The 25,436-nt window shown below is 44.0% G+C and overlaps 3 protein-coding genes across 3 annotated transcripts in view; all 3 read left to right on the top strand.

The window, feature by feature from the left end:
• Window positions 1-2,571: 2,571 nt before the first annotated feature.
• taf6l (TAF6-like RNA polymerase II, p300/CBP-associated factor (PCAF)-associated factor) lies at window positions 2,572-9,658 on the top strand. The gene is made up of 12 exons (XM_084155953.1): window positions 2,572-2,736; window positions 2,950-3,142; window positions 3,289-3,375; window positions 4,048-4,198; window positions 4,349-4,399; window positions 4,493-4,587; window positions 4,674-4,748; window positions 5,008-5,228; window positions 5,527-5,659; window positions 5,784-5,912; window positions 7,597-8,093; window positions 8,605-9,658. The coding sequence occupies exons 2-12, from the start codon at window positions 2,996-2,998 to the stop codon at window positions 8,939-8,941; spliced, it is 1,923 nt and encodes a 640-aa protein (XP_084012079.1). The 5' UTR covers window positions 2,572-2,736; window positions 2,950-2,995; the 3' UTR covers window positions 8,942-9,658.
• Window positions 9,659-9,933: 275 nt separating this feature from the next.
• Window positions 9,934-11,510, top strand: kcnk7 (potassium channel, subfamily K, member 7; the record flags this gene model as incomplete). Its single annotated transcript, XM_084156126.1, has 3 exons — window positions 9,934-10,270; window positions 10,647-11,153; window positions 11,248-11,510. The coding sequence occupies 3 exons, from the start codon at window positions 9,934-9,936 to the stop codon at window positions 11,508-11,510; spliced, it is 1,107 nt and encodes a 368-aa protein (XP_084012252.1).
• A 4,467-nt stretch (window positions 11,511-15,977) lies between these two features.
• LOC311112951 (EH domain-binding protein 1-like) overlaps window positions 15,978-25,436 on the top strand; it is a 63,216-nt gene continuing 53,757 nt past the window's right edge. Inside the window, exon 1 of the mRNA XM_084156088.1 lies at window positions 15,978-16,227. Coding sequence (XP_084012214.1) covers window positions 16,124-16,227 — 104 coding nt within the window. The 5' untranslated portion in view covers window positions 15,978-16,123. The remainder of the gene's footprint in view (window positions 16,228-25,436) is intronic.

Below are 25,436 nucleotides of genomic sequence, written 5' to 3' on the forward strand. Positions count from 1 at the left end.
ACATGAAAACATTTTAAATGAACACATATTTTTAACCTGATATAGGGAATACATACCTGTTCAACATCAAGGAGAGAAAATGTTCAAAACTCTACCCTCGACCAGAATCCGCCTAACATAAAAAGAACAACGTGGGCTTCAACACAAGAGGATAGAATGACGATTGCTAACTTACAGCTAAACAAAACACGAGGTTAGCTAAGTTAGCAATTTCTCAAACTCTCAAAAATAGCTAAATTCACGACACAGCTTGATTAAATGTACGTACACTCATCATATAATATACATACAAGTTACTATGTGCACTAAAACGTTTTAGTTTTAACAGGTATATCAAGTTTATATCACGCCGAAGTGAACACATACCTCTCTCAGTCGAGTAGAATGCAGACTGAGAAAAGCATGAGACCACTCCGCATATAACCAAACCAACACTCTAGAGGGCGCACTTACACAACTAACTCTCCCAATATCTGTAAACTACACGAAATGCTGAACAATACAATATTTTGGTGAAATCAACTCACAAAATAAAATAAAAAATAGAAAATGAACGGTTGCAAAAATCTGTAATTCTTTGACCTGTTACACAGGCACTGCTGTTGCAGATGCAGCTATTTTCAAGGGTCTACTTGCAATAACGTTTATTTTCCTTTGAAACTTGGCGTTCAACTAAGTCGCTCTGGATAAGCACATCTAAATGACAATGTCATGTAAATGTATAATTACACAGGCTCACGCATCTAATATCAAGACAAGTATAGGACTTATAATGACAATTTGGGCAATTCAAACAGCTAAGAGACTTCATGCTTGTTTGAAAATGTGGTCGTAGGCGCCGTATGGATGGTGTGACGCAATTGCGGAGCCTCGGGATACGCAGAGGCCAAATTGAGCTCATTTGTAACGATGTGGAGGGCTCCGTATTGACATGATTGGTTTACGGGAGGTTCTGTATAAACGCACGCACTCCTTTACAACTTCCTTCACAACAGCGCTGCTCAGCGACGCGCAAGAAGTATGAATGCCCTGACTTCTGCAGAGGCCATATCACCCTTAATACTGCACAGCCAATGTAGACCTCAGATTGACCATGTAGAGCCTTTAAGACTTTTTAGTAACGCTTGGTCCCCAACCAAGTAAAAGGCGCTACATGGTCAATTCCACGTCTGAAGTGGGCGGACTGCATTTACTGCATGCAGCCTCTACATACATCAGAGCTTTCAAACTTGCGTTTAGCAGAGCTATTGTGACAGAAGACGTCAAGGAAGTGAGTTTGTGTTTATACAGGACTTACTGCCCCCAAATATCAACCAATCATGTCAATGCGGAGCTATAAGGCGCCCTCCACATTGTTACAAAATTTGAGGCGCACGGTGACGCTGGATTTGGCCTCAGCGTTCCTGCGGAGGCGCAGCAATTGCGTCACACCTTCCATAGGAAGCCTCCGACCACATTTTCAGATCAAACTTAAGTTGCCTTTAACTCTATGGAAAGATGTGGCAACATTGTTTCAGCTGCTGCACACTTTCACCACCTTTGTCAAAGAGTAGGAGGGTCTTAGTTATGTGTACAATGAAAGCAAGTATGGGCAGACATAATTTTTAGGTGATGGGAAACTCCTTTGGAATCTTATTAGCGCCCATTGTGCATGTTGCCAATGCTACGTAAATGGGCCTCGGGGTGCGTTCTGGGACTAGGAGAGCGCTCCTTCAACGAGTGAATGGGAGTCAATTGGGTGCTAGCTCAAAAACCCAACATTTGCATGAATTTCGTCAAGAAGTACAACATTACAAATATTTTCCAAGATGTGAGAGAATGAACTTGCTATTTGTAATATTGTATAGCTTTGGAATCGTGACATTACATACTTTCGAGAAAAATAGGCACAGTATGAAAAATGTATGCACTCACTAACTGTAAATCACTCTGGATAAGAGCGTCTGCTAAATTACTAAAATGTAAAAGTTAAAATCTGACTGAGAAGAGATTCCGTGACGATGAGTTAGGGACCAGATGACGCAGAGGACGTGAACGCGATTGGTCGACAGTCTGCTGGGTGGGGCGTTAAACGTTCCTCCATTCATTGCCCAATGGGATTCCTATCTCCCTTTTCTCTAATATCTCTGGTATGGGTAGCTGCAACCCAATATGGCGACCTGGGTCTGGGCGAGTGGGTGTGTCGAAAGGATACTGGGATGTTGCCACCCCCTTCTCAATGAAAGAGCGAGAGGGCCGGGGGGTTGGCTGTGGAGATTGGGACCCTCAAGGCTCAATAGTACATTGAAACTGGCTGGGAAACATCCGACTGGGAGGTGGGATCATGGAGACAGTGGAACACGTTCTATTTCAGTGCCAGAAAATGGGAGGGAAAGGGAGCGATTGTTATTGGATTTGAAGAGCAATGGGGTTGAAGAGCCAAGATTAAGTGAACAGCTGGGTAAATCTTCAGGGGATGTATTGGGTAGGATTTAGACCTTCCCTGTCTCTGGTCCACACTACAGTCCAGTTGGTAGCTGTAATGCACATGAAAATTGGTTGCCAACCGCCATAAAAAGAAATCCGCAGAAGTAGTGGTTGTGGGAGTGACGCACATTTGAGTGATAGCCAATTGGACCAATCTTTGTTCTCGGAAGGCTGGCTTTCCGGAAAATGTCAGCGGCAGCCGAGTGAGGTTCCTGTGCACGGTTTAGAGCGATAACCTAGCAAATTCATACTATCCAGTTGCACCAGTAGGTAAGTGATTGAGTGGCATTGAGTTACAGTCTGTTGGCATTGTTTTCGTGTAAAGTTTTAATCGTCGCATTGCACGAATCAGTTAATATTGAAGGGTGCACGCATCAAAATAAATTGGCTAGCTAATGCTAACTAGCTAACAAACCATATTCGTTCACGTTAGCTAGCAAGCTAACTATACCAGCAAGTTACACCTGTGTGGTTATTTTGCAGGTCTCTCTCTGCAGAGCTGCGGGTGTACCGGGACGCTGCCGTGAGCATGGCGGACAGGGAGGAGAGGCGCTACGCTGAAGTCCCCAGAGAGTCTGTCAAACTCATGGCCGAGAGTGCAGGAGTGGAACTCAGCGACGATGTGGCTGCTTTGTTGGCTGAAGATGTCTGCTACCGGCTTAGGGAAGCCACACAGGTAAACACTGTCGTGAGTGGGGCCAGGAGTTTTCCCTCACCATTTCATCTGACCAGGACAAACTCTGAGCCCCATTCATAGGTAAAGTATGTAAAGTTGGCTATTTGTAGAGATTTGTTTTTCTGATGTGACTTTGACCAACACAGAGCAGCTCTCAGTTCATGAGACATGCCAAGAGGAGGAAGCTGACAGTAGAGGACTTCAACAGAGCACTGCGCTGGAGCAATGTGGAGGTGCAAAAATACTCTGTTTTATTGAATGTATACATGCATTGAGTGTACAAAACATTAGGAACACCTTCCTACTATTGAGTTGCACCACCTTTTGCCCTCAGAACAGCCTCATTTCGTCGGGGCATGGACTCTACAAGGTGTCGAAAGCATTCCACAGGGATGCTGGCCCATGTTGACTCCAATGCTTCCCACAGTTGTGTCAAGTTGGCTGGATGTCCTTTGGGTGGTGGACCATTCTTGATACACACAGGAAACTGTTGATTGTGGAAAAGCCCAGCAGTGTTGCAGTTCTTGACACAAACCGGTGCTCCTGGCACCTACTACCATACCCAGTTCAAAGGCACTACAATCTTTTGTCTTGCCCACCCTCTGAATGGCACACATACACAGTCCATGTCTCAGTTGTCTCAAGGCTTAAAAATCCTTCTTTAACCTGTCTCCTCCCCTTCATCTACACAGATTGAAGTCAATTTAACAAGTGACATCAAGAAGGGATCATAGCGTTCAGCTAGTCAGTCTGTCATTGAAAGAGCAGGTGTTCCTAATGTTTTTTACACCGTGTATACATAATGTGAGCCTGTTTCAACTGAATCCTTCTTGCTGGGTGATGTCAATCTTTATTATTGTGTTACTGTAACTGAACTCCTATCTGTACTGTTCTCTTTTTGCCAGGCCATAGCTGGCTACGGTGCGCAAGATGCCCTACCTTTCCGACCGATCAAGGAGGGCGACCTATTCTTCGTGGAGGACCGTGATATCAACCTGGTTGAACTTGCCCTTGCCACCAACATACCCAAGGGCTGTGCAGAGACCATGGTGCGAGGTATGACCGCCGATGCCTGTTATAGAAATGCGTCTCACTGACTTACTAGTTACTAAGCCACCACCTGCAAATCAATAGTCGAATCAATACTAATTCTACTTTAAGAGATATAGTACAATATATGGTGACTATGATTTGTTCTCCTACTAGTGAATGTGTCTTATCTGGATGGGAAAGGCAACCTGGAGCCTCAAGGTACAGGTAAGGGCTCAGAGTAAATTTGAACATTGAGTGATATTTACACCCATGGCTTTTTGCAGAGTTGTCGAGCCCTCCTTTTACCCTCCTTCACAGTTCCCAGTGCTGTACAAACTCTCTCTGAGGATCTGCTCAAGTACTACCAACAGATCACCCGGGCCATACTAGGAGAGGACCCACACCTTATGAAGGTACAGTTTTCTCCTGGCATCAACATGTGATATAACTCTATTGATTGGAGAAACTGTTGAAATCGATCTAACTATTTCTTCATCAGGTGGCTTTGCTGGATCTCCAGTCCAACTCCAAGATTGCTGCCCTCCTGCCATATTTTGTATATGTCATCAGTGGGGTATGTTATACTTACTTGAAACATAACAAATCAAATGTTATGGATGTCACTTCATGCATTCAATTGTCCAGTCGTTTAGTGCCTATAGGGCACTGAGTTTTTCCTGACCAGGAGAAACTCTAGAAGACCCTAGTCATACAGTAGCCTATAACTAGGGCCTGGATTTGATCCTCGTCAGGAAAAAGACCTGACCCTGTCTTTACGAAATGTAGCTAGTACTGTACTTTATATGTACCCCTCTCTCCGCTCTGCCCACCAGGTGAAGTCTGTGAGCCACGACCTGGAGCAGCTGAACCGTCTGCTGCACATGGTGAAGAGTCTTGTGCAGAATCCCTACCTGTACCTTGGCTCCTATGTGCGCAGCCTGGTGTCCAGCGTCATGTACTGCATCCTGGAGCCGCTGGCCGCCTCCATCAACCCCCTCAATGACCACTGGACCTTAAGGGACTACGCAGCGCTGCTGCTCAGCCACATCTTCTGGTATGACTGACCACCCATAAAGATACACTATATATACAGTACATATATCTACAGTATAATGACTAGACTGTGGACAAAGCCCCTCAGACCATGGCAGTTTGACTGATACACTTATAGGTTCATGAAAAAACCAAAGGCCTGCACACTGTAATGCTCCTAATACCACCTTTGAATAATGTTTTGGTCCAAAGTGGACCATCTTAGTCTCTGTATGTGACACTGTCAACAACAGAATCATAGCCATCTTCGATCTATTGTCTGTTGACGTAATTCTCTCCTAAAACTGTGTCTTTGTCAGGACCCATGGAGACCTGGTCAGTGGTCTGTACCACCAGATTCTGCTGTCTCTGCAGAAGGTTCTGTCAGACCCGGTCCGCCCGCTGTGTTCTCACTATGGAGCTGTAGTGGGGCTACACGCACTCGGATGGAAGGTAACTACATTTCCTCTACCTTGATCATCTTTGAATGAGAGTATATTTTCTTTAATTTATCTGTTGGTTCATTTTAGGATCCTTGCCTTTGCTGATCACTGTCTGTGTGTGTCTGTCTTTGTAGGCTGTTGAGCGAGTGTTATATCCCCACCTGCCAGCTTACTGGGCTAACCTGCAAGCTGTCCTGGATGATTACTCAGTCTCCAATGCCCAGGTGAAAGCAGATGGACACAAGGTCTACGGAGCCATCCTGGTAAGTGCAGCAGACCAGTCACTGAGTGAAATGTTTTATGTTTTCTGTGATGCGAACTAGAGAACGACCGATAATCGGCCAGGCTGATATATCGGGCCGATATTGGCCTTTTCTAGTCTTTCGGCTATCGGCCCTTCTCTATTGGCTTTGTCGACAATCCCTCTACATAGTAAAGCTGCTGCTCTGCCAGCCGCCACTCACTGCCTGAGCCACGAGTACTGCACAATGCTGATGAATGTCTAGCTGGGTAAATCTGCAGCAAGCTAGCGCATTCTCCAACAGAAAGGTGCAGTATTGATGAATTGACACAATTGACACAGTGACTCCTCTTGCAAATATTAGTTGAGTTAATTAACTTCTAATAAGGCTCATGTCGAAGTGCCCGGACATGCATGCAATAAGCAAGCTATCTAAGCAGATAGCTATGTGATCAGTTAGCAAAAATTACTATAACAAACCTTTAATCTGTGGTGTTAGCTAGGTAGCTAGCTATATTAGCTACTATGACATTTGACTCATTTAGCAGACCCTCTTATCCTGAGCGACTTACATTAGTGAGCGCATACTTTTTCCTTACTAGTCCCCCATGGGAATCGAACCCATAACACTGGCATTGCAAGAACCATGCTCTACCAACTGTGCTACACAGGACTGTACTATGCTGGCTAGATAAACATGGTGCTAAGATATCAGATTGGAGCTAATAGCCAACATAACTAGCTAATGTTAGCTGGTTCTCATTTTTAACATGCACCATTTTCGGCATTGCGGTGTAACGTTAGCTATTTACTGGTGTGCTGATCTGACCAGCAGCTATCGTGTCTGTAAATTGACAGTTGATAGTCGGATTAGATTATTATCATAATGGGGAAAGAAGGAAGTGTATTTAAAATGCCTAAATAAAGGTTGTCAATAGGTTTAGCTACCTAAGAATCTTCCTACATGTTTATGGACCAAGAAAGCTGTAGATCTCTGCCCGTGTGTGCGTTCTCACTTCTCAAATGATGGTTTCTAGTTTCATAAGCCCCCGTGATCACAAATCATGACATTATGTTGGACCCATTTGCATTGAATAAATGTTATTTTATATTCTCAAACTAACAGCAGTGCCTATGTCCTTCCATACAGGCGTGACACACTTGAGTGATGCTTTTATGCAAATGTTGTTGATCAGTATGCTAATATAGTCCCAAATGGAAGGCAAACAGATTGTCATCTGTAGCACCATAGACTCCATCTATCAGTCAAAACAAGCTCAATAACTCAATGCTTGCACACACTCCTATTGAATATGCATTCACCTGTATTTTGAGTAGGCCTATGCCATCTTAATTAACCCAGTTTATCAAGAGATTTACCATTCAAATACAATTATTATTAACATTGTTGTTAATGTAATGTACAAAGTCAAATGTATTGTTTGATTAAAAAAAATATCGGCCTAAAATATCGGCCTCCTTGACCCAAATCGGTATCGGCCCTAAAAAATCCATATCGGCCGTTCTCTAATGAAAACAAAGCTTTCCAATGTAATACAAGATATTCCCAATAATGTATTGTTACGAATTGCATTTATGTTGCGCCTTTCACCCGATCTCAAAGCGCTTTAAATGTATATATTGGTAACGCTACCTATCAACCACCACTGCACCCACAAAGTACCAATCCCCTCTCTGTCCTGCAGGTGGCGGTGGAGCGCCTTCTGAAGATGAAAGCTCTGTCTCTGTCCCAGCCAAGGGAGGGGAGCGGCAGCACCCAGCCGGGCTCTGGGGGCGTGATGGGTTTCAGGGTGAGTTCCCCCGGGCTCAGCCCCCCTCCAGAGCCCCTCTCCGAGGCCGCCCTGGGCATCGCCAGCCACCTGCAGGGACCTGGGGGGGCCGGCACCCCCTGGGATGACTGGACCCCCGTCCCCTTGCCCGCCATGTACTGTGAGCTCTACTCCTTCTTCGGCGACAGCCTGGCGGTGCGCTTCAGCACGGGCCCCAGCTTGGGAGGTTTCCCCCCTTCAGCCCCCTCCCAGCCCCCTGATACGAGGAAGGAGCCCCCTGGTCCCGCTGCCAACCCAGACACCACGCGCAAGATGCCCCAGCTCACTGCTAACCTCAACATCAGCCCCCGGCAAGACGGGAGCCCTCGCACCGAGCCCGCCCCACCCAGTCTAGCTGCCACTGCTCCAGGAAGGTAATGTAGCATCTGTGTGACTAGTTAAAACTCTCACTCTTAAAGTAAAAAATTAACTTTATTTATTTAGATTGTGTACATAACTGTACAATTTACAATGCAAATAAATAATAATATCTATCTCATCTTACCCATTGTCCACATTGCTTAGTAGTCAAAAAATGCTAATGTTAAGTGATAATGAGTGATGTGATCAGAGCGGGTGTCTCGCAGACCATAGATATCCTGTTTAAACCACACCATAGAGAAACGGGAGAAAGAAAGACAACCAGACAGACACCAGCTTTCTGTCTGGACCAGCTAACACTCCACACACCTTTAGGATTTAAAAACAAATTAAATCAGGAACCACACCTGTGTGGAAGCACCTGTTTTCAATATACTTTTTATCCCTCATTTACTCAAGTGTTTCTTTTATTTTGGCAGTTACCTGTACCTCTTGAAGGCTGAAGTTATTTAGCTGCTATAACTAACATGTTCCTTTTACCTCCTCTCTATTTCCTTGTCTCAGGTCCCTGGCTCGCTCTTCCTCCTCATCCTCCATCCAGCGCAGAAACTCCTCCTCCCGGCCGGGACAGCGCTCAGCGGGTCCATCCCGCGACGTGTTCACCAAGGCCCGTTTCCCCCCTCCTCATCCCGGACCCCCCACCTTCTCCTTCCTCATCGGGGGGCGTCAGATGGGCCGGCGCTGCCAGGGGCGCCGCTTCCAGACCAGCTTCAGCCCTCCCCCACCCCTGTCCACCGTACCGCCCCGTGCCTACGCTCACAAGCTGCCCGTCATCGGGAGGGTGGGCAAGCCAGTGCGCCGCTGGACCTGCTCTCACTACTCCCTGCACCTGCCCCTCTGAGAGAAAAGAGAGACTATGGTTGAGGGTCAAGGGTCAAGGCCTTGGAACATGCTGAGGCTACCTCACTGCTCAGTAGTGCAGGTGGAGTTCCCTATATCCTCCCTCCCTATACAGCCTGTGACATAAGAGGTAGACTATGCCTAGAGGATAAGCACATTAGGCGGGAGGGACCCTACTAGAGCCACATAAGAGAGACTGACTCACATACCACTCCAAGCCCTAATGCTGCTTTCAAAACAACTGGGAACTTGGAAATCTCCCACTTCAGTGCGTCCAAGACAGCTGGGAACTCCATTTTTTTTGTCCAAGACAACTGGGAACTCCTTTTTTTTGTTGTTGATCCGACTGTGAAAACTCGTTTTTAATGGTCATCAACTCGGAATTCCAATTCAGAAACTCGGGCATCGTTCTAGAGCTCAGATTTTCCAACCTGAAAATCACTAAAGTCATGATTTGACCTTGTTTTTTCCTGAGTTCCCAGTTGTCTTGAAAGCACCATAAGGACACAGGATAGAATACTAGTTTGACAACTTCAGACTGTCTTGCCTGCAGGGGCTGGCCTGGGGTGTGTTGAATAGTGGAATCCATGGACATGGAAGGAGCATTCATACCGAGCTGAGATCTTGACACCATGTGAGATAACATCTTAAAACACGGACAATGTATTTTCTACTATGTACCTGAGAGTAATTTTGCCATCTTGTACATGTATATAGACGATAGCCAATATCCTAAAATAAATATTCTTACAATATTACATATTTTCCACTTCCATTCCTTATGTGTTTTCGACAGCTTTTTCCTATCTAATTAGAATTTCAATTCATTTCCAGAATTGACATAATTCCATTGAGTTTCTATTGAGTTGTCTCAATGTGTGGAGCGGTGTTTTGAATCGTGTTTTAAATATTTAAAACTAGTGGCTCACCTGCGTCTGAGTGTTTGGTTACCTACTCTAGTGACACGCAGCAAAGTCAGCCTGACAAACAACCATGGTCTGTTGGGTCGACTGCTTCCAGAGGTTCTGTCAGAGCCATGCCTTCTGGTTCCTGCTCCTCAGCTATGTCCTCTTCACACTCTTTGGGGGTCTGGTGCTCATGGCCATTGAGCAGCCCCAGGAAAACAAGCTCAGAGCACAGGTCCTTGAGCTCCGAGAGCACTTTCTGAGGGACAACCACTGCGTGCCGGAGAGCAGGCTGGATACAATTATCGGGAAAGTGTACTTTTCTGCTAATCGGAACATTGCTGTCTTACACACACACAGAAATGATAGGAGCTGGGATTTGATATCGTCCATGTTTTTTGTGATCAACTTTTTGACTGTCAGAGGTAAGAAGAAAAAATCCATAGAATAAATTTAAGCTTGTTGATTCAACAGTTAGATTGAAATGATGTAGGTTTTATTATTTATTGTAGGTCCAAATAATCACAGATTGAGCCACTTGAATAGTAGGATTTTGTTTGTAATGCTTCAAGTTCTCTCATGCGCAAGGTAGTTTGTTATTGAGGCTAGTATAGCTACATCCTGTTGCCGCGGGCCAAAGTCAGGTGCAAAAATTAAAAGCTGGCTTTAGGGCCTATGTAGATGTGTACACACGTCTCACAACTACCCTAGTAAAACATGCTTTAGGTTACTTGTTCCACATTGAAGTCAAAATCCCTCTTTTGCTGAAATCCCCTTTTTATGCCGACTGTTTCTTCCCAGGTTATGGCAACTCTAGTCCCCTATCGGATGACGCCAAGCTTTTCTGCATCTTCTACAGCCTGCTGGGCATCCCCCTCACCCTTTTCGTCCTCTCCTGCCTGTCTGACCTCTTGCTGCCCATCCTTACCCATGTTCCTGTGCGCCACCTCCAGACCTACTGGGGCCTGCCTTACAGCCAGGCAGTGCTGCTCCATGCCAGCCTCTTCTCCCTGGTCCTGGCGGTACTCCTGTTCCTGCTGCCCGCCACCAGCCTCTGCTACCTGGAGCCAGAGTGGAGCTTCCTGGACGCCCTGTTCTTCTGCGTGGTTACCCTCAGCACCATTGGCCAGGGGGACTACCTACTGGGGAAAAGGCGCACCGAGGCGACCAAGGAGTGCATGGAATTCCTCACCTCATGTGAGAGTAGCCATGGCAGAGTTGGGATCAATTCCATTTGGACTTTTTTGCAGTTGATTTCAGAATTGGCAGGGATCAAGATGGAAATGGAATTGACCCTAATCCTGACTAGTCCTCCACACAGGCTTCCGCTTCCCCTCTTGTCCTCACAGCTTTGTGATAATTGGATTTATCTGTCTCATATGTCTGCCGTTTTTCTCCACAGGTTATTTAATGGCTGGCATTGTGGCGATTCTGACTTTCCAGGAGACTGCCACGGAGGTGCCACAGGTCCAAGCAGTGCTCCAGCTGTTCTGTGGACCACAGGACAGAGAAGTGAAGGGAACAGACCTGGATGAGATGGTGCTCAGTGCAGAGGACTCTGGAACCCCTCTGGACGTCTCCCCCTGTCCTCTGGAGCAGCCTGCACCCCTGTCCCCTGACCAGCCGAATCCCCAAGAGCCTGACCCCCAACCTATTCTGAGGTAGCCAGAACACTGTTCCCAACTCCCACCATTAGCATTCAAAAACATTGAAATATATGGGTGAGTGATTTGAGACTGTGTGCTGCTATAATCAGGTTATGTTGCTAAAATACTTTGTCTTGTGGACTGATACATTTATTTATTTGTTTGTAAAAGAACAATTATTTGAATTTGACCACTAAATGCAATCTAGTCTACATGTTAACTGCTTAAAGGGATACTACGGGATTTTGGCAATGAGGCCCTTTATTTACTTCGCTAGTCTGATGAACTAGCACAATTGCTAACTAGCGCTAGCGCAATGACTGGAAGTCTATGGGTATCTGCTAGCATGCTAGCAGGAGGTCTATGGGTACCTAGCATGCTAGCAGATGCCCATAGACTTCCAGTCATTGCACTAATGCTAGTTAGCATTGGCTTGCGAAACTACCTCCAACTTCCTTCATACTGGACACGGAGACATAAAAATGGTATCTACGAGTTCATCTGACTCTGGGGAAGTAGATAAAGGGCCTCATTGCCAAAATCCCAAAGTATCCCTTTAAATTTGAGGTCATTGATTGTAAATAAAATACTATATCATATTGCATAGATAATATTGATTTAGACTTACTATAATGATGTCAATCAGGTGATGAGGTAACTTTCTCTATGATTGTAAACCCCTGAGAGAAGGGTTGAGTTTGTGTATTCTGGTTGTGTTTGAATTATACAAAACTGTTTAGTGACAAGACATCCTCTCCCAGTGTGTTTTGCGAAGATAAAAAGTGATCGAATATCTGAGAAGCCAGACAGTCTAATCAAGTACTAATAACAGACATCTGCATTTGCAGTGCCAGTTGTGCTATCTTTGTCATATAGGCCCATGAGTTAAGGTGTGTCTTGAGAAACAAAGCATTCCCATTTCTCCCACTCCATACTATGACTTAAAATGAACAGATTTGTATGACGTATTCCAAAAAAATTGTTAGTATCGAAGTCCTACACTTTCCTATTACAAGTGGTAGTCATCTAAATGATTTGCAACACGGTCAGTCCCTGATGAATGTAATGGCTTAGGACTGTCCTGATCATGAATGCACTAAACAGGTGTGGTATATATATTTTTTGTCTGTCGTTTTTACGCATTTTTATACTGAGCATGCTCTGTACATGTTTTGTTGTAATGTCATAATGCCCCTTTCTTTCACTGAATAAAATGGGAAATGTACCATATCTTGTGAGTGGAGCTCTCTGAAGCTTTGCCATTGACAGCAGCCCAGTTAGTCAGTTCTGCCCTGCTATGACTCTGTATGAAAGAGAGGGGGCCCATGGGACATGAATCAGAGCCCTGTGCCAGGTACTGGCAGCCCTGGCACCCTACCAGTCAGCCTCATAGTCAGCCTCATAGTCAGCCTCATAGTCAGCCTCTCAGGTAGCCTCTCAGGCAGCCTCTCAGGCAGCCTTTCAGGCAGCCTCTCAGGCAGCCTCTCTGCCTCTATAAACACATCATCCATGGTAGTGCTTATTGGGTCATTTTTTTAGGTCCTTGAACTGGATGTGGGTATGAATTGAGGTGGAGGGTGGTGTCTTCCTGGTTGTCAATCTCACTGTTGCTAAGATTTGTAGCAACTGGTCATGTTAGCTTAGTAGCTGATCACCGACTGAGCAGACTGACTGATCTACAAATCATAATTAGTAGTTATTTAAGGATGTGAGGTGATTTGTAGATCAGCCAGTCACAGACTGATCAGAATTGATGCCCTCAAACACAGCCACTCTTATTCCTGGTTCATGGATTAACCGTCCCGTCATGTGCTGCCCTTTGGCTGAGTCACAGGCTGAGGCTGGTATGCACTGGTCAGAGGAACAACGGCGGAGGGATCAGAGGTGATATGACAGTCGTGATACCCTGTCATAAGTGTTGTGTTGATGACCCCCCCCCCCCCCCCCCCCCCCCCACGCATGCCCCTGACTGGTCACTCTTATTTATGAGTACTGAGCAACTGTGGGTCACATAGGATCCCCAGGACCAGGTGGAGAATCTGTCACTCCCTTTGACACACACACACACATACAGACACACGTACGCACACAGAGAAGGGGGATTCCCAACCAGGTGGTCGCATGATCTAACTCATTGCCTCATGGGACACAGACTGGTGTCTTGTGATTGCTGTAGGCATATACCGTAACTATCGACATACAGCATATCTGTCATAGTGCAGTCTCAAAGACCATAGGTAGTTTTTAGTGCTAAATTTAGAGGGGAATACAGTGATCTGACTGTGCAAAATCTGATCTGGTACAAGGAATATATAGCTGCTCTTTTAATCCAAGAACACGTGATTGTATACATTACAAAAGCCCTATATGAACTCTTAAATCCTAAAGGCCTCAATTAGTGTTACGATGTTCAGTGACCTTGTTAACATTTTTCCAGTGTGTGTCTCTGGGTTCTTGCTGTCACCCTCCCCTTGATTTTGATGGACAGTCAGCAGGTGTTTGGCCCTGTGCATCTATATTTATCAAGGTCGGGACTATGGGACGTAACTGCATGCTGCAGTGGCTATGATCTCTCTCCATGACTCATATAACCACCATGTTATTTTCCACTCCTAGAAAGAGAGGAACATTATGGCCTCGTCCCTTTACTTAGTCAAATATTTAGTTGTCAATATTCCTCTAAATTCTAATGTGAACTGCAGTTTCAACTTTGTCACATAGAAAACATTTGTGACAGGTAATCAACTTGGCCACTAGCCTTAACGATTGCTCTGGCGACCTCTTGTGGCTGAGACTTCCCGCCTATCCATCCTCTACCAATTATGTCAACTAACCTGGACAACATCCTTATTTTAAAGGGAGCTCAGTCAATCTCGTTAGAGACATGACATGTTGTACCCCATTTTAGCTCTAAATCCTCAGTTTGAAGTCCGCTGTCTGCATACAGTTTCCCTGAAGTGCCATTTCTCCCAGCACATCCTGTGGACCCAGATGGCACTGAATGACACAAGTGGGGCCCTGCAGCTGGAAAACAGGAAGTGCAGCGACCAATAGAAAAATTAGGAAAATTATTGTTGTGGAAACATTACCTCTAAATAACGCCGTAAAACCTGTCTAGATTAGTTAATAATGGAGGGGGTGGGTGGTAACAGCACTGAGCCTTTTTCTAAAATGTTTTATGAGATTGGAGAACACTTTGGCAGGGAATTTAGACCGTTTCTCCGTACAGAATCTTTCCAGATTCTTGATATCCTTCGTATGTGCTTATGGACTGCCCAGGTTTTCAATGGGCTTCAGAGACTGAAATGGCCATTGTAAAATGTAGATTTTTGTGGTCAATTAACAATTTCTTTGTGGATTTTGATGTGCGCTTGGGGTTATTGTCTTGCTGGAAGATCCACTTCCGGCAAAGTTTCAGCCTCCTGGCAGAGGCAACCAGGTTTTTGGCTAGAATATTCTGGTACTGGGTAAACTTCATGATGCCATTGACAAGCGCCCCAGGACCAGAGGAAGCAAAATAGCCCCATAACATCAAATTTCCACCACCATATTTTACAGTAGGGTATGGGGTTATTTTCTGCTTATGCATCCTTATTTCGACACCAAACCCACCACTGGTGTGTGAGGCCAAAAATCTCAATTTTCATGTAATCTGACCATAGTGCCAGTTCCAATCCAAATGCCAATGCTGTTTAACAAACTCCAGGCGTTTACATTTGTTGGATGACATGAAAATAGAGCTCTTCCCTTCCACTTTTCTTCTCAGAGCCAGCAATAAACTCCACAGCTGCCTGTGTCTGTCAGCATTGCACCACTGCTTATAAATAAACCCCAGAGTAAACTGAAAAAGACCCTGCTATTAGATACAGTGTACTGTAGCCTATGGTTTGCTGTATGAAGGGACTAAGCAAGAGCATATTGCCCTGAGATGTTTCCTGGCCCTCCAAATATCCAGGTCTCACATGTCCCCCAGTTATTTTTTGTAGGCTACTGGTACCTGTTGAATACCTCTTACCACACCTCAGCAAAACCAGGAACATAGTGGGTTTATTACCATGAGATTACATTGGCATGTCTCCTTCCCCAACCCCCAAACACAGTGCACCTTTTGACTCAAAAAAAGATAAATTGCTTCCCATACTCATCTCAAACAATGGACTAGTTACAGTTGCAAAAACAAGGAGATGCTTTCCTATTTTTCAGACTTGTATTATTTTTTATACCAGTAGAATATTATTTAAATAACATACTTGTTAAATGTACATTTCGTTTTTTTTAAGTCATAGGGTACAAGTGAAAATGCGATCACTATTGATGTTTACTAAAGTGTTATTGAATGAGAAATTGTTTAATGTTCATATCAAGTTTTTGCTTGGGGTGTCGTCTCACTGCTCGGATCTGTCGCGGCGTGCGTTTGTTTTGCCTCAATTCTGTGTGACATTCGGGACATGTGAACACCAGTCAGACTGTTGAACAGTGAGTGAACATCGACGGTCTTTCTTTCGCAGCAAACGCAAGTGCTGCGGCAACAGACTGGTGTCTCCCCAAGCAGTGCGCAAGGAGGACAGAGGGGGACTGTGGCGAGGATTTTTACCAATGTCTCTAGAGAAAACAACATTATAGTCTCTAAACATGACTTCAGTTTGGAAGAGACTTCAGCGTGTCGGCAAGAAAGCCTCGAAATTCCAGTTTGCGGCGACTTTTCAAGAACTGACGGTAGAATGCACGAAGAAATGGTAAGTGAACATAATTTACATTTGAGTCATTTAGCAGACGCTCTTAGTCTTATCCACAGCAAATTAAAGGAGCAAATAGGGTTAAGTACCTTGCTCAAGGGCACATCGACAGATTTTTCACCTAGTCAGCTCGAGGATTCGAACCAGCGACCTTTCGGTTACTGTCCCAACGCTCTTAACAGCTAGGCTACCTGCCACCCTTTACTGGATTTAGCCTTGATAAAGTTGTCACGTCTGAACCGATAAAATACAACCTGGTGGGGTTTGAAACTTTTGACACCTTGTCCTTCATTTCCTTGTCCCCTGCTTGAGATGGCATTTAATAAGGTCATACTTTCATATTTAGTTCGTGTGCAATGCGCATTGATGTTTGTTGTCAGTTGCTTACTCTATCACATTGACTCCCCCATTTTTATTGATTGTACAAGTTTATTGCACAGTGCACCATGCTTGATTCTACTGTAAACTACAGCTTTCTTTAACAGTCAAGGCACTTCCGCATTTGTCCTCATGCTGTTTCCCTATTCTAATCGTCATGCGACAAGCATCCAAATTAACATTAAGTTACTCATAGGGAAATCATTAAAACCGGTTGTTTTGAGCGTAAGCAAACCATTTTTTGTCCAAATTCAAATATTAAAATGTGTAGCCGTAGGTTTGAAGTGTCACAGGTGTATAACAGGTGTAAATAGATGATGATGTCATACATATAACAGGTGTAAATAGATTATTATGATGTCATTATAATTATCATATTCTATTTACACCTGTATGTATATCATCGTCGTCGTCATCCTACAGCACCTGTAGTGAATTGTTTTCCCTGTTCCAAGCAAAGCTGTCATCAAGGCGAAGGGTGGCTATTTGAAGAATCTCAAATATAAAATATTTTGATTTGTTTAGCACTTTTGGTTACTAAATGATTCCATATGTGTTGTTTCATAGTTTGGATGTCTTCACTATTATTATACAATGTAAAACATAGTACAAATTAAGAAAAACCCTTGAATGAGTAGGTGTGTCCAAACTTTTGACTGGTAGTGTATGTAATACAGTTGAAGTCGGAAGTTTACATACACCTTAGCCAAATACATTTAAACTCAGTTTTTCACAATTAGTATTTGGTAGCATTGCCTTTAAATTGTTTAACTTGGGTCAAAGTTTTTGGGTAACCTTCCACAACCTTCCCACAATAAGTTGGGTGAATTTTGCCCCATTCCTCCTGACAGAGCTGGTGTAACTGAGTCAGGTTTGTAGGCCTCCTTGCTCGCACACACATTTTCAGTTCTTCCCACACATTTTCTATTGGATTGAGGTCAGGGCTTTGTGATGGCCACTCCAATACCTTGACTTTGTTGTCCTTAAGCCATTTTGCCATAACTTTGGAAGTATGCTTGGGGTCATTGTCCATTTGGAAGACCCATTTGCAACCAAGCTTTAACTTCATGCTTCAATATATCCACATCATTTTCCTTCCTCATGATGCCAGATATTTTGTGAAGTGCACCAGTCCCTCCTGCAGCAAAGCACCCCCACAGCATGATGCTTCCACCCCCGTGCTTCACGGTTGGGATGGTGTTTTTCGGCTTGCAAGCATCCCCCTTTTTCCTCCAAACATAACGATGGTCATTATGGCCAAACGGTTCTATTTTTGTTTCATCAGACCAGAGGACATTTCTCCAAAAAGTACAATCTTTGCCCCCATGTGCAGTTGCAAACCGTAGTCTGGCTTTTTTATGGCGGTTTTGGAGCAGTGGCTTCTTCCTTGCTGAGCGGCCTTTCAGTTTATATCGATATAGGACTCGTTTTACTGTGGATATAGATACTTTTGTACCTGTTTCCTCCAGCATCTTCACAAGGTCCTTTGCTGTTGTTCTGGGATTGATTTTCACTTTTCGCACCAAAGTACGTTCATCTCTAGGAGACAGAACGCGTCTCCTTCCTGAGCGGTACGATGGCTGCGTGGTCCCATGGTGTTTATACTTGCATACTATTATTTGTACAGATGAACGTGGTACCTTCAAGCATTTGGAAATTGCTCCCAAGGATCAACCAGACTTGTGGTCTATAATTTATTTTCTGAGGTCTTGGCTGATTTCTTTTCAGTTTCCCATGATGTCAAGCAAAGAGGCACTGAGTTTGAAGGTAGGCCTTGAAATACATCCACAGGTGCATCTCCAATTGACTCAAATTATGTCAATTAGCCTATCAGAAACTTCTAAAGCCATGACATAATTTTCTGGAATTTTCAAAGCTGTTTAAAGGCACAGTCAATTTAGTGTACGTAAACTTCTGACCCACTGGAATTGTGATACAGTGAATTATAAGTGAAATAATCTGTCTGTAAACAATTGTTGGAAAAATTACTTGTCATGCACAAAGTAGATGTCCTAAAACTATAGTTTAACAAGAAATGTGTGGAGTGGTTGAAAAATGAGTTTTAATGATTCCAACCCAAGTGTATGTAAACTTCCGACTTCAACTGTATGTAGGCTGCAGTGCTGAAAGACCTTGCGCCTCTCAATGGTCAGGTGTGTGTGTGTGTGAGTGTGCACATTCTTGTTCCATGCAGTATAGAGTTAATATGGGTGTCCATTTCCCCAAAGGTCACATTATACAACAGCAGCTGGGCTGTGTTTCTTTTACACTATTTGACTTCATCCCACTTTGGCTATCTGTGTGTATTCTCTGTTTTAACTGGGCCAGTTGTCCAAATTCGGAGGAGTTTTATTATTGAACAGTTACCTTCATCTCCATTTCTTATTTAAGTCATTTTACCTTTATATAGGCCTATTCATTTTACATTACATTTACATTTTAGTCATTTAGCAGACGCTCTTATCCAGAGCGACTTACAGGAGCAATTAGGGTTAAGTGCCTTGCTCAAGGGCACATTTACGTCATTTAGCAGACGCTCTTATCCAGAGCGACTCACAAATTGGTGCATTCACCCTATAGCCAGTGGGATAACCACTTTACAATTCTATTGACACAAGACCAGTATCTTGCCTTGGCTCCAGGAGTTCTCATCATCAGAGATGTTATAGTCTGTGTGTACAACTGTACGGTACAGTATTTCAGGGGCGCAACTTTCACTGGGGACAGGGGGGACGTTTTTTGGCAGCGCAATGTGAGTTTTTATTAGAGTCAATATAGCAATTTAACGTTATTGATCTGTCAGTTTCCCTAGGTAATTCCCTACTTTTCACACTGACATGGTATACACAGCTCTACAGGCTTCACTGTCATGGTGCACATCACTATGCTCATCATGTCTTAGCAGGATCAGATGTTAACAGGGTCAGACAGCAAGTGAAGACCAGTCTATGGCGCTCAAGTGAATTTTGCAGTATATTATAACAATCAGTGAATGGATACAAAGTTCCATCTTGAGTTGATGGGTAGGCTACAGTCTGGGATCTGGGAATAATGGGCATTTCAATTATTGAACCATTGATTCTGTTCTTGGATAATATAATGTATAACTGTACACCAAGGTAATTCTTTGTCATGCCTCATCTGAGCAGCATCAGAGGGTGACAGCAGGGTCAGGCAACCAGGATGACCAGTCTACGACGACACTGAGGTGAACTTTTGCAGATTCAACTCTTTATTCTCTCTGTGCAGCAAAAACTGGACAAGCCAGAAGCTTCAAAGATTGAAACTATTTTAAGGCAGTCTGACAAATCTCTAAAGTTGATTTCCAAACTGTATCAAGGGTTGATAGCGGCTTTTCCCAATGACACAAAACATGCCAAACAAAAATGTGAGGAAGACCTGGGAGGCACTGTTGATGATGATGATGATGATGAATGGATACAGATATGTTTAAATACCCAGTCATGTTCATATTTTTATTTGTTTATCCAGAGCGACTTACAATTAGTGAGTGCATACATTTTCATACTGGTCCCATATAATCTCAGACAAAAATTACTGCAGTTTAAGACCATCCATAGAACTTCCTATTATGCCAGTGAAACTGAATATCATGAACTCAGAAATTTAATTCATCTGCTGGAGGTGTAAAACACAAAAGGGGACATATTTGCAGATGTTATGCTCTTGTGAAGGCTGGCTGAATTCTGGCAAAGAGTATGTTCTTACTGGAGACTGTCATCAGAAGAAACTCTGTAACCTAGCATTTATAGCAGCTAGGAAATGCATTGCCGTTAATTGGAAGGTTGGTTATCCTCCCAAAATGTCACAATGGATGGCAGAAATGTCAAGTTATGTATCACTAGATTTGATTTATTACAAGATTAAGGGTATACTGTGCAACTTTCATAAGGTCTGGATGCCTTATATGGAATACTGTACAACAAAAGGAGTCTGTATTGAAAACATGCCCACGTCAGGGGAGATACCTATTTAGGGAATCCCTAGCTGCTGGGCTGCTCAGTCCTGGCCCTGGGATTCTGCCGTACTGTTGGTTGTTACTCCGGCCTTGGCCTAACACACCTGAAATCAATAATGAATGTTTCACTAAGATCCTAAAGCTGAGTGGGGTGTGTTGGGTTGGGGTGCTGCAGGGCGGTGGACCCCTAGGGGTAGGACGATCCAGCTATGTTGTGTGCAAGTAAAAAGAGCTCTACAGCCCTATTAGGCCTATAACATGAATTACTGTGCCCTCTGTAATTATTGGGACAGTGAAGCATTTTTTCTTCTTTTGGCTCTATACTCCAAAAGTTTGGTTTGGAAATCAAACAAGGACTTTGAAGTTTAAGTACAGACAGTCTGCTTTAATTTGAGGGTATTTTCGTCCATGTCAGTTGAACCATTTAGAAATACCTGCGCTTTTTGTACATAGTGCCCCCATTTTAGGGGAGCAAAAGTATTGGGACAAATTCACTTTTATGTATATAAAAGTAGTAAAAAGTTAAGTATTTGGTCCCACATTCATAGCACGCAATGTCTACACATTTGTTGGATGCATTTGCTGTTTGTTTTCGTTGTGTTTCAGATTATTTTGTGCCCAATAGAAATTAATGGTAAATAATGTATTGTGGCATTTTGGAGTCACTTTTATTGTAAATAAGAATAGAATATGTTTCTAAGCACTTCTACATTAGTGAGGATGCTACCATGATTACGGATAATCCTGAATGAATTGTGAATAATGATGAGTGAGAGAGTTACAGATGCACAAATATCATACCACAAAGACATGCTAACCTCTCACCATTACAATAACAGGGGAGGTTAGCATTTCTTTGGGGTATGATATTTGTGAATCTGTAACTTTCTCACTCATTTTTATTCACGATTCATTCAAGATGATATGTAATCATGGGAGCATCCATATGAATGTAGAAGTGTTTAGAAACATATTCCATTCTTATTTACAATAAAAGTGACTCCAAAATGAACCCAAAAGGGTCATATTAGATTGTGTAGAAATGCAGCAAATGAGCTTTAGATGCCCCCCAAAATTCTGAGGTAGGACCCCCAGACCCCCCGCCAGGTTAAGTCCCCCCCTCTTCTAAAACCAAAGTTGCGCTCCTGCAGTATTTCAGAATTTTAAGCAGTTACTTACTGTATCTCTTAGTGTAACCTAATCGTAATCTACTCATGTAATCGTTTTCTCATGTAGAATAAAGACTGTCAGGCTGGCGAGGCTGCGTTCTTTACAGCCCCACTGATGGCATGATGCACTCTGCTGATTCAATCAGTGAATCGGATGAAATGCTGCATATGACTGCTCTGCTGACTCACAGTAGGTGCATTCATGAGGATGCACGTACGTACGCACGCACACTCATTCGCAGACAACCCGACGGCAGGGCTTTAACTTAAGTCAGCTCCTATGCATGCATGGTATGTGCATACAGCCAGTGGTGCTGTGGTTCTTGTCTGTCACTGTAAGAGTTCCGTTCGCATTACTCACACCTAGCAAGTAGCCTACTTCCTCTAACTCTAAGACTAGACTACTTCTGTCTGTCTGTCTCATTGTTGTAGTATACAACTACTTCGCTAGTATCAGCATGTTAGGCCTATGTTCTTGGGATGGCAGTCTATCGAACCATCCTACACCTATTCAGTTTGATGATAACGTCATTCATTACAGTCTAATTCTAATGTGATAATAATCAAGCCTGGCGAGTTTAATATCCTCTTATTCATAGAAGATGACATTACATTTATATAAATACATTGATATATGGAATGAACACAAGAAGTGTTATGTCTACCAGTGATGTAGTCCGTATGTTTTGTTGATCTGACTCAGCATACTGTGGTTCTGCATGGGCCTGCTTGTTTCGCAGTTCAGCAATACTACCGTGATGCTATGAAACCACAGACCACACATCACATTAGTCTCTCACAACGAGCCTCAGCAGCCCAAGTGTGTTAGAAGGGTAGGTCATGTGCAGAGACTATGTTTAGGCCTACTGTGTTCATCAAAGTTCTATAAAAGTTTAGAGTGTTTTTGTGATGTTGTAATCAGACATGTTAAACCTGTTACATTATGGTTTTGGTGTCTGTCCACATACAGAGAATAGCAATAACCACATACAGTGTTTGGGTGTTCTGGTTTAGGTTACCATGTTTCCAGTTGGCAAGAAGAATGTGTAAAATGTGGATCAGCTAGACAGGCCGCCCTGCTTAACTGATTAGCAAAATGGCTGATCACTAATGTTCAGTTTGCAGAAATATAGTTTGTTTGTGTGTTCTCTGTTCTGGTTCATTCTACATGCGCTCTCCAAATACAGCACATCAGTCTGTCAAATGTTTTTCGTCAAGAATGCATGCTGGGAGTGGGAACAAAAACATACACTTGTGACATGATGGAATATGGGAGTACAGTATAGTACATCCCTTCTATAACACTGTAACCTATAAGAAGACATCCCGTCGCTTCGAGGCAAGCAACACTGAAGCATGCATGAGAGCACCAGCTGTTCCGGATGACTATGTGATCACGCTCTCCGCAGCCGATGTGAGTAAGACTTTTAAGCAGGTCAACATTCACAAGGCCAGACGGATTACCAGGACGTGTACACCGAGCATGTGCTGACCAACTGGCAAGTGTCTTCACTGACATTTTCAACATGTCCCTGACTGAGTCTGTAATACCAACATGTTTCAAGCAGACCACCATAGTCCCCGTGCCCAAGGACACTAAGATAACCTGCCTAAATGACTACCGACCCGTAGCACTAACGTCTGTAGCCATGAAGTGCTTTAAAAGGCTGGTCATGGCTCACATAAACACCATGATCCCAGAAACCCTAGACCCACTCCAATTTGCATACCGCCCCAACATATCCACAGATGACGCAATCTCTATTGCACTCCACACTGCCCTTTCCCACCTGGACAAGAGGAACACCTACGTGAGAATGCTATTCATTGACTACAGCTCAGCATTCAACACCATAGTGCCCTCAAAGCTCATCACTAAGCTAAGGATCCTGGGACTAAACACCTCCCTCTGCAACTGGATCCTGGACTTCCTGACGGGCCGCCCCCAGGTGGTAAGGGTAGGTAACAACACAGGGGCCCCTCAGGGGTGCGTGCTCAGTCCCCTCCTGTACTCCCTGTTCACCCATGACTGCATGGCCAGGCACGACTCCAACACCATCATTAAGTTTGCTGACGACACAACAGTGGTAGGCCTGATCACCGACAACGATGAGACAGCCTATAGGGAGGAGGTCAGAGACCTGGCCGTGTGGTGCCAGGATAACAACCTCTCCCTCAACGTGACCAAGACAAAGGAGATGATTGTGGACTACAGGAAAAAAAAAGAGGACTGAGCACGCCCCCATTCTCATCGACGGGGCTGTAGTGGAACAGGTTGAGAGCTTCAAGTTCCTTGGTGTCCACATCACCAACGAACTATCATGGTCCAAACACACCAAGACAGTCGTGAAGAGGGCACGACAAAGCCTATTCCCCCTCAGGAGACTGAAAAGATTTGGCATGGGTCCTCAGATCCTCAAAAAATTATACAGCTGCACCATTGAGAGCATCCTGACTGGTTGCATCACCGCCTGGTATGGCAACTGCTTGGCCTCCGACCGCAAGGCACTACAGAGGGTAGTGCGTACGGCCCAGTACATCACTGGGGCCAAGCTTCCTGCCATCCAGAACCTCTATACCAGGCGGTGTCAGAGGAAGGCCCTCAAAATTGTCAGACTCCAGCCACCCTAGTCACAGACTGTTCTCTCTGCTACCGCACGGCAAGCGGTACCGGAGTGCCAAGTCTAGGTCCAAAAGACTTCTCAACAGCTTCTACCTCCAAGCCATAAGACTCCTGAACAGCTAATCATGGCTACCTGGACTATTTGCACTGCCCCCCACCCCCACACCCCACCCCATCTTTTTACACTGCTGCTACTCTGTTAATTAATTATGCATAGTCACTTTAACTCTACCCACATGTACATATTACTTAAACTACCTCAACTAGCCGGTGCCCCCGCACATTGACTCTGCACCGGTACTCCCCTGTATATATAGCCTTCATACTGTTATTTTATTTTACTTCTGCTCTTTTTTTCTCAACACTTTTTTGTTGTTGTTTTATTTTACTTTTTTTATTAAAAATAAATGCACTTTTGGTTAAGGGCTGTAAGTAAGCATTTCACTGTAATGTCTGCACCTGTTGTATTCGGCGCATGTGGCCAATAAGATTTGATTTGATTTGATGATGTTGTCCCATTCACACAACTAAGGTTATTTCCCTTTGGCTACTTATTGGTATAGCTACCCTTGTAAACACAGTTTCAGTTTCATCAGCATGTTGAGTGACCCAATTAGGTGACAGGTCAGTGGCAAGCTCTGGTTACTTTTCGACCGTTACGTCTCATGTTTTTCACAAATAGGTACCTTTGCTGTGCAACACATCTGTGCTTGAGTTGGGCCGGGTGCTCAGCGGCACCTCAAATGTTCCACTGCGTGAGTACTGGCACCTCTTATAGAATATTCTACAGATCTATTTCTGTGGCTCCCCACCTTTCCCCCAGCCCTTTCCCTTCCACTGTGCCCTTCAATCAACCCATCTTCTATAACTGGCCTGCAACATGAGACAGAGGCCCTGTCAGACAGTTCATACTCTGCCCTTACTCCATCTCTCACCCTCTCTATACGTCTTCTCTTCTCTTTCCCTCTGCCAACAGAAGTACAGTACTGTGAAAAAGTATATGTTCCCTTTCAGGTTTTCTAAATGTTTTCATTTTTCTTTACGCTGAATGTTGTCAGAT

The sequence above is a fragment of the Coregonus lavaretus genome, assembly GCF_964263955.1.
Source record: "Coregonus lavaretus genome assembly, chromosome: 39".
NCBI classification, from domain to species: domain Eukaryota; kingdom Metazoa; phylum Chordata; class Actinopteri; order Salmoniformes; family Salmonidae; genus Coregonus; species Coregonus lavaretus.

Coding starts and splice junctions, on each gene's coding strand:
- taf6l (XM_084155953.1), top strand. CDS start 2,996: ATGGCGGACAGGGAGGAGAGGCGCTACGCTGAAGTCCCCAGAGAGTCT. Junction 4,749..5,007: donor TTGTATATGTCATCAGTGGG/GTATGTTATACT, acceptor TCTGCCCACCAG/GTGAAGTCTGTGAGCCACGA. Junction 5,913..7,596: donor AGGTCTACGGAGCCATCCTG/GTAAGTGCAGCA, acceptor TCTGTCCTGCAG/GTGGCGGTGGAGCGCCTTCT.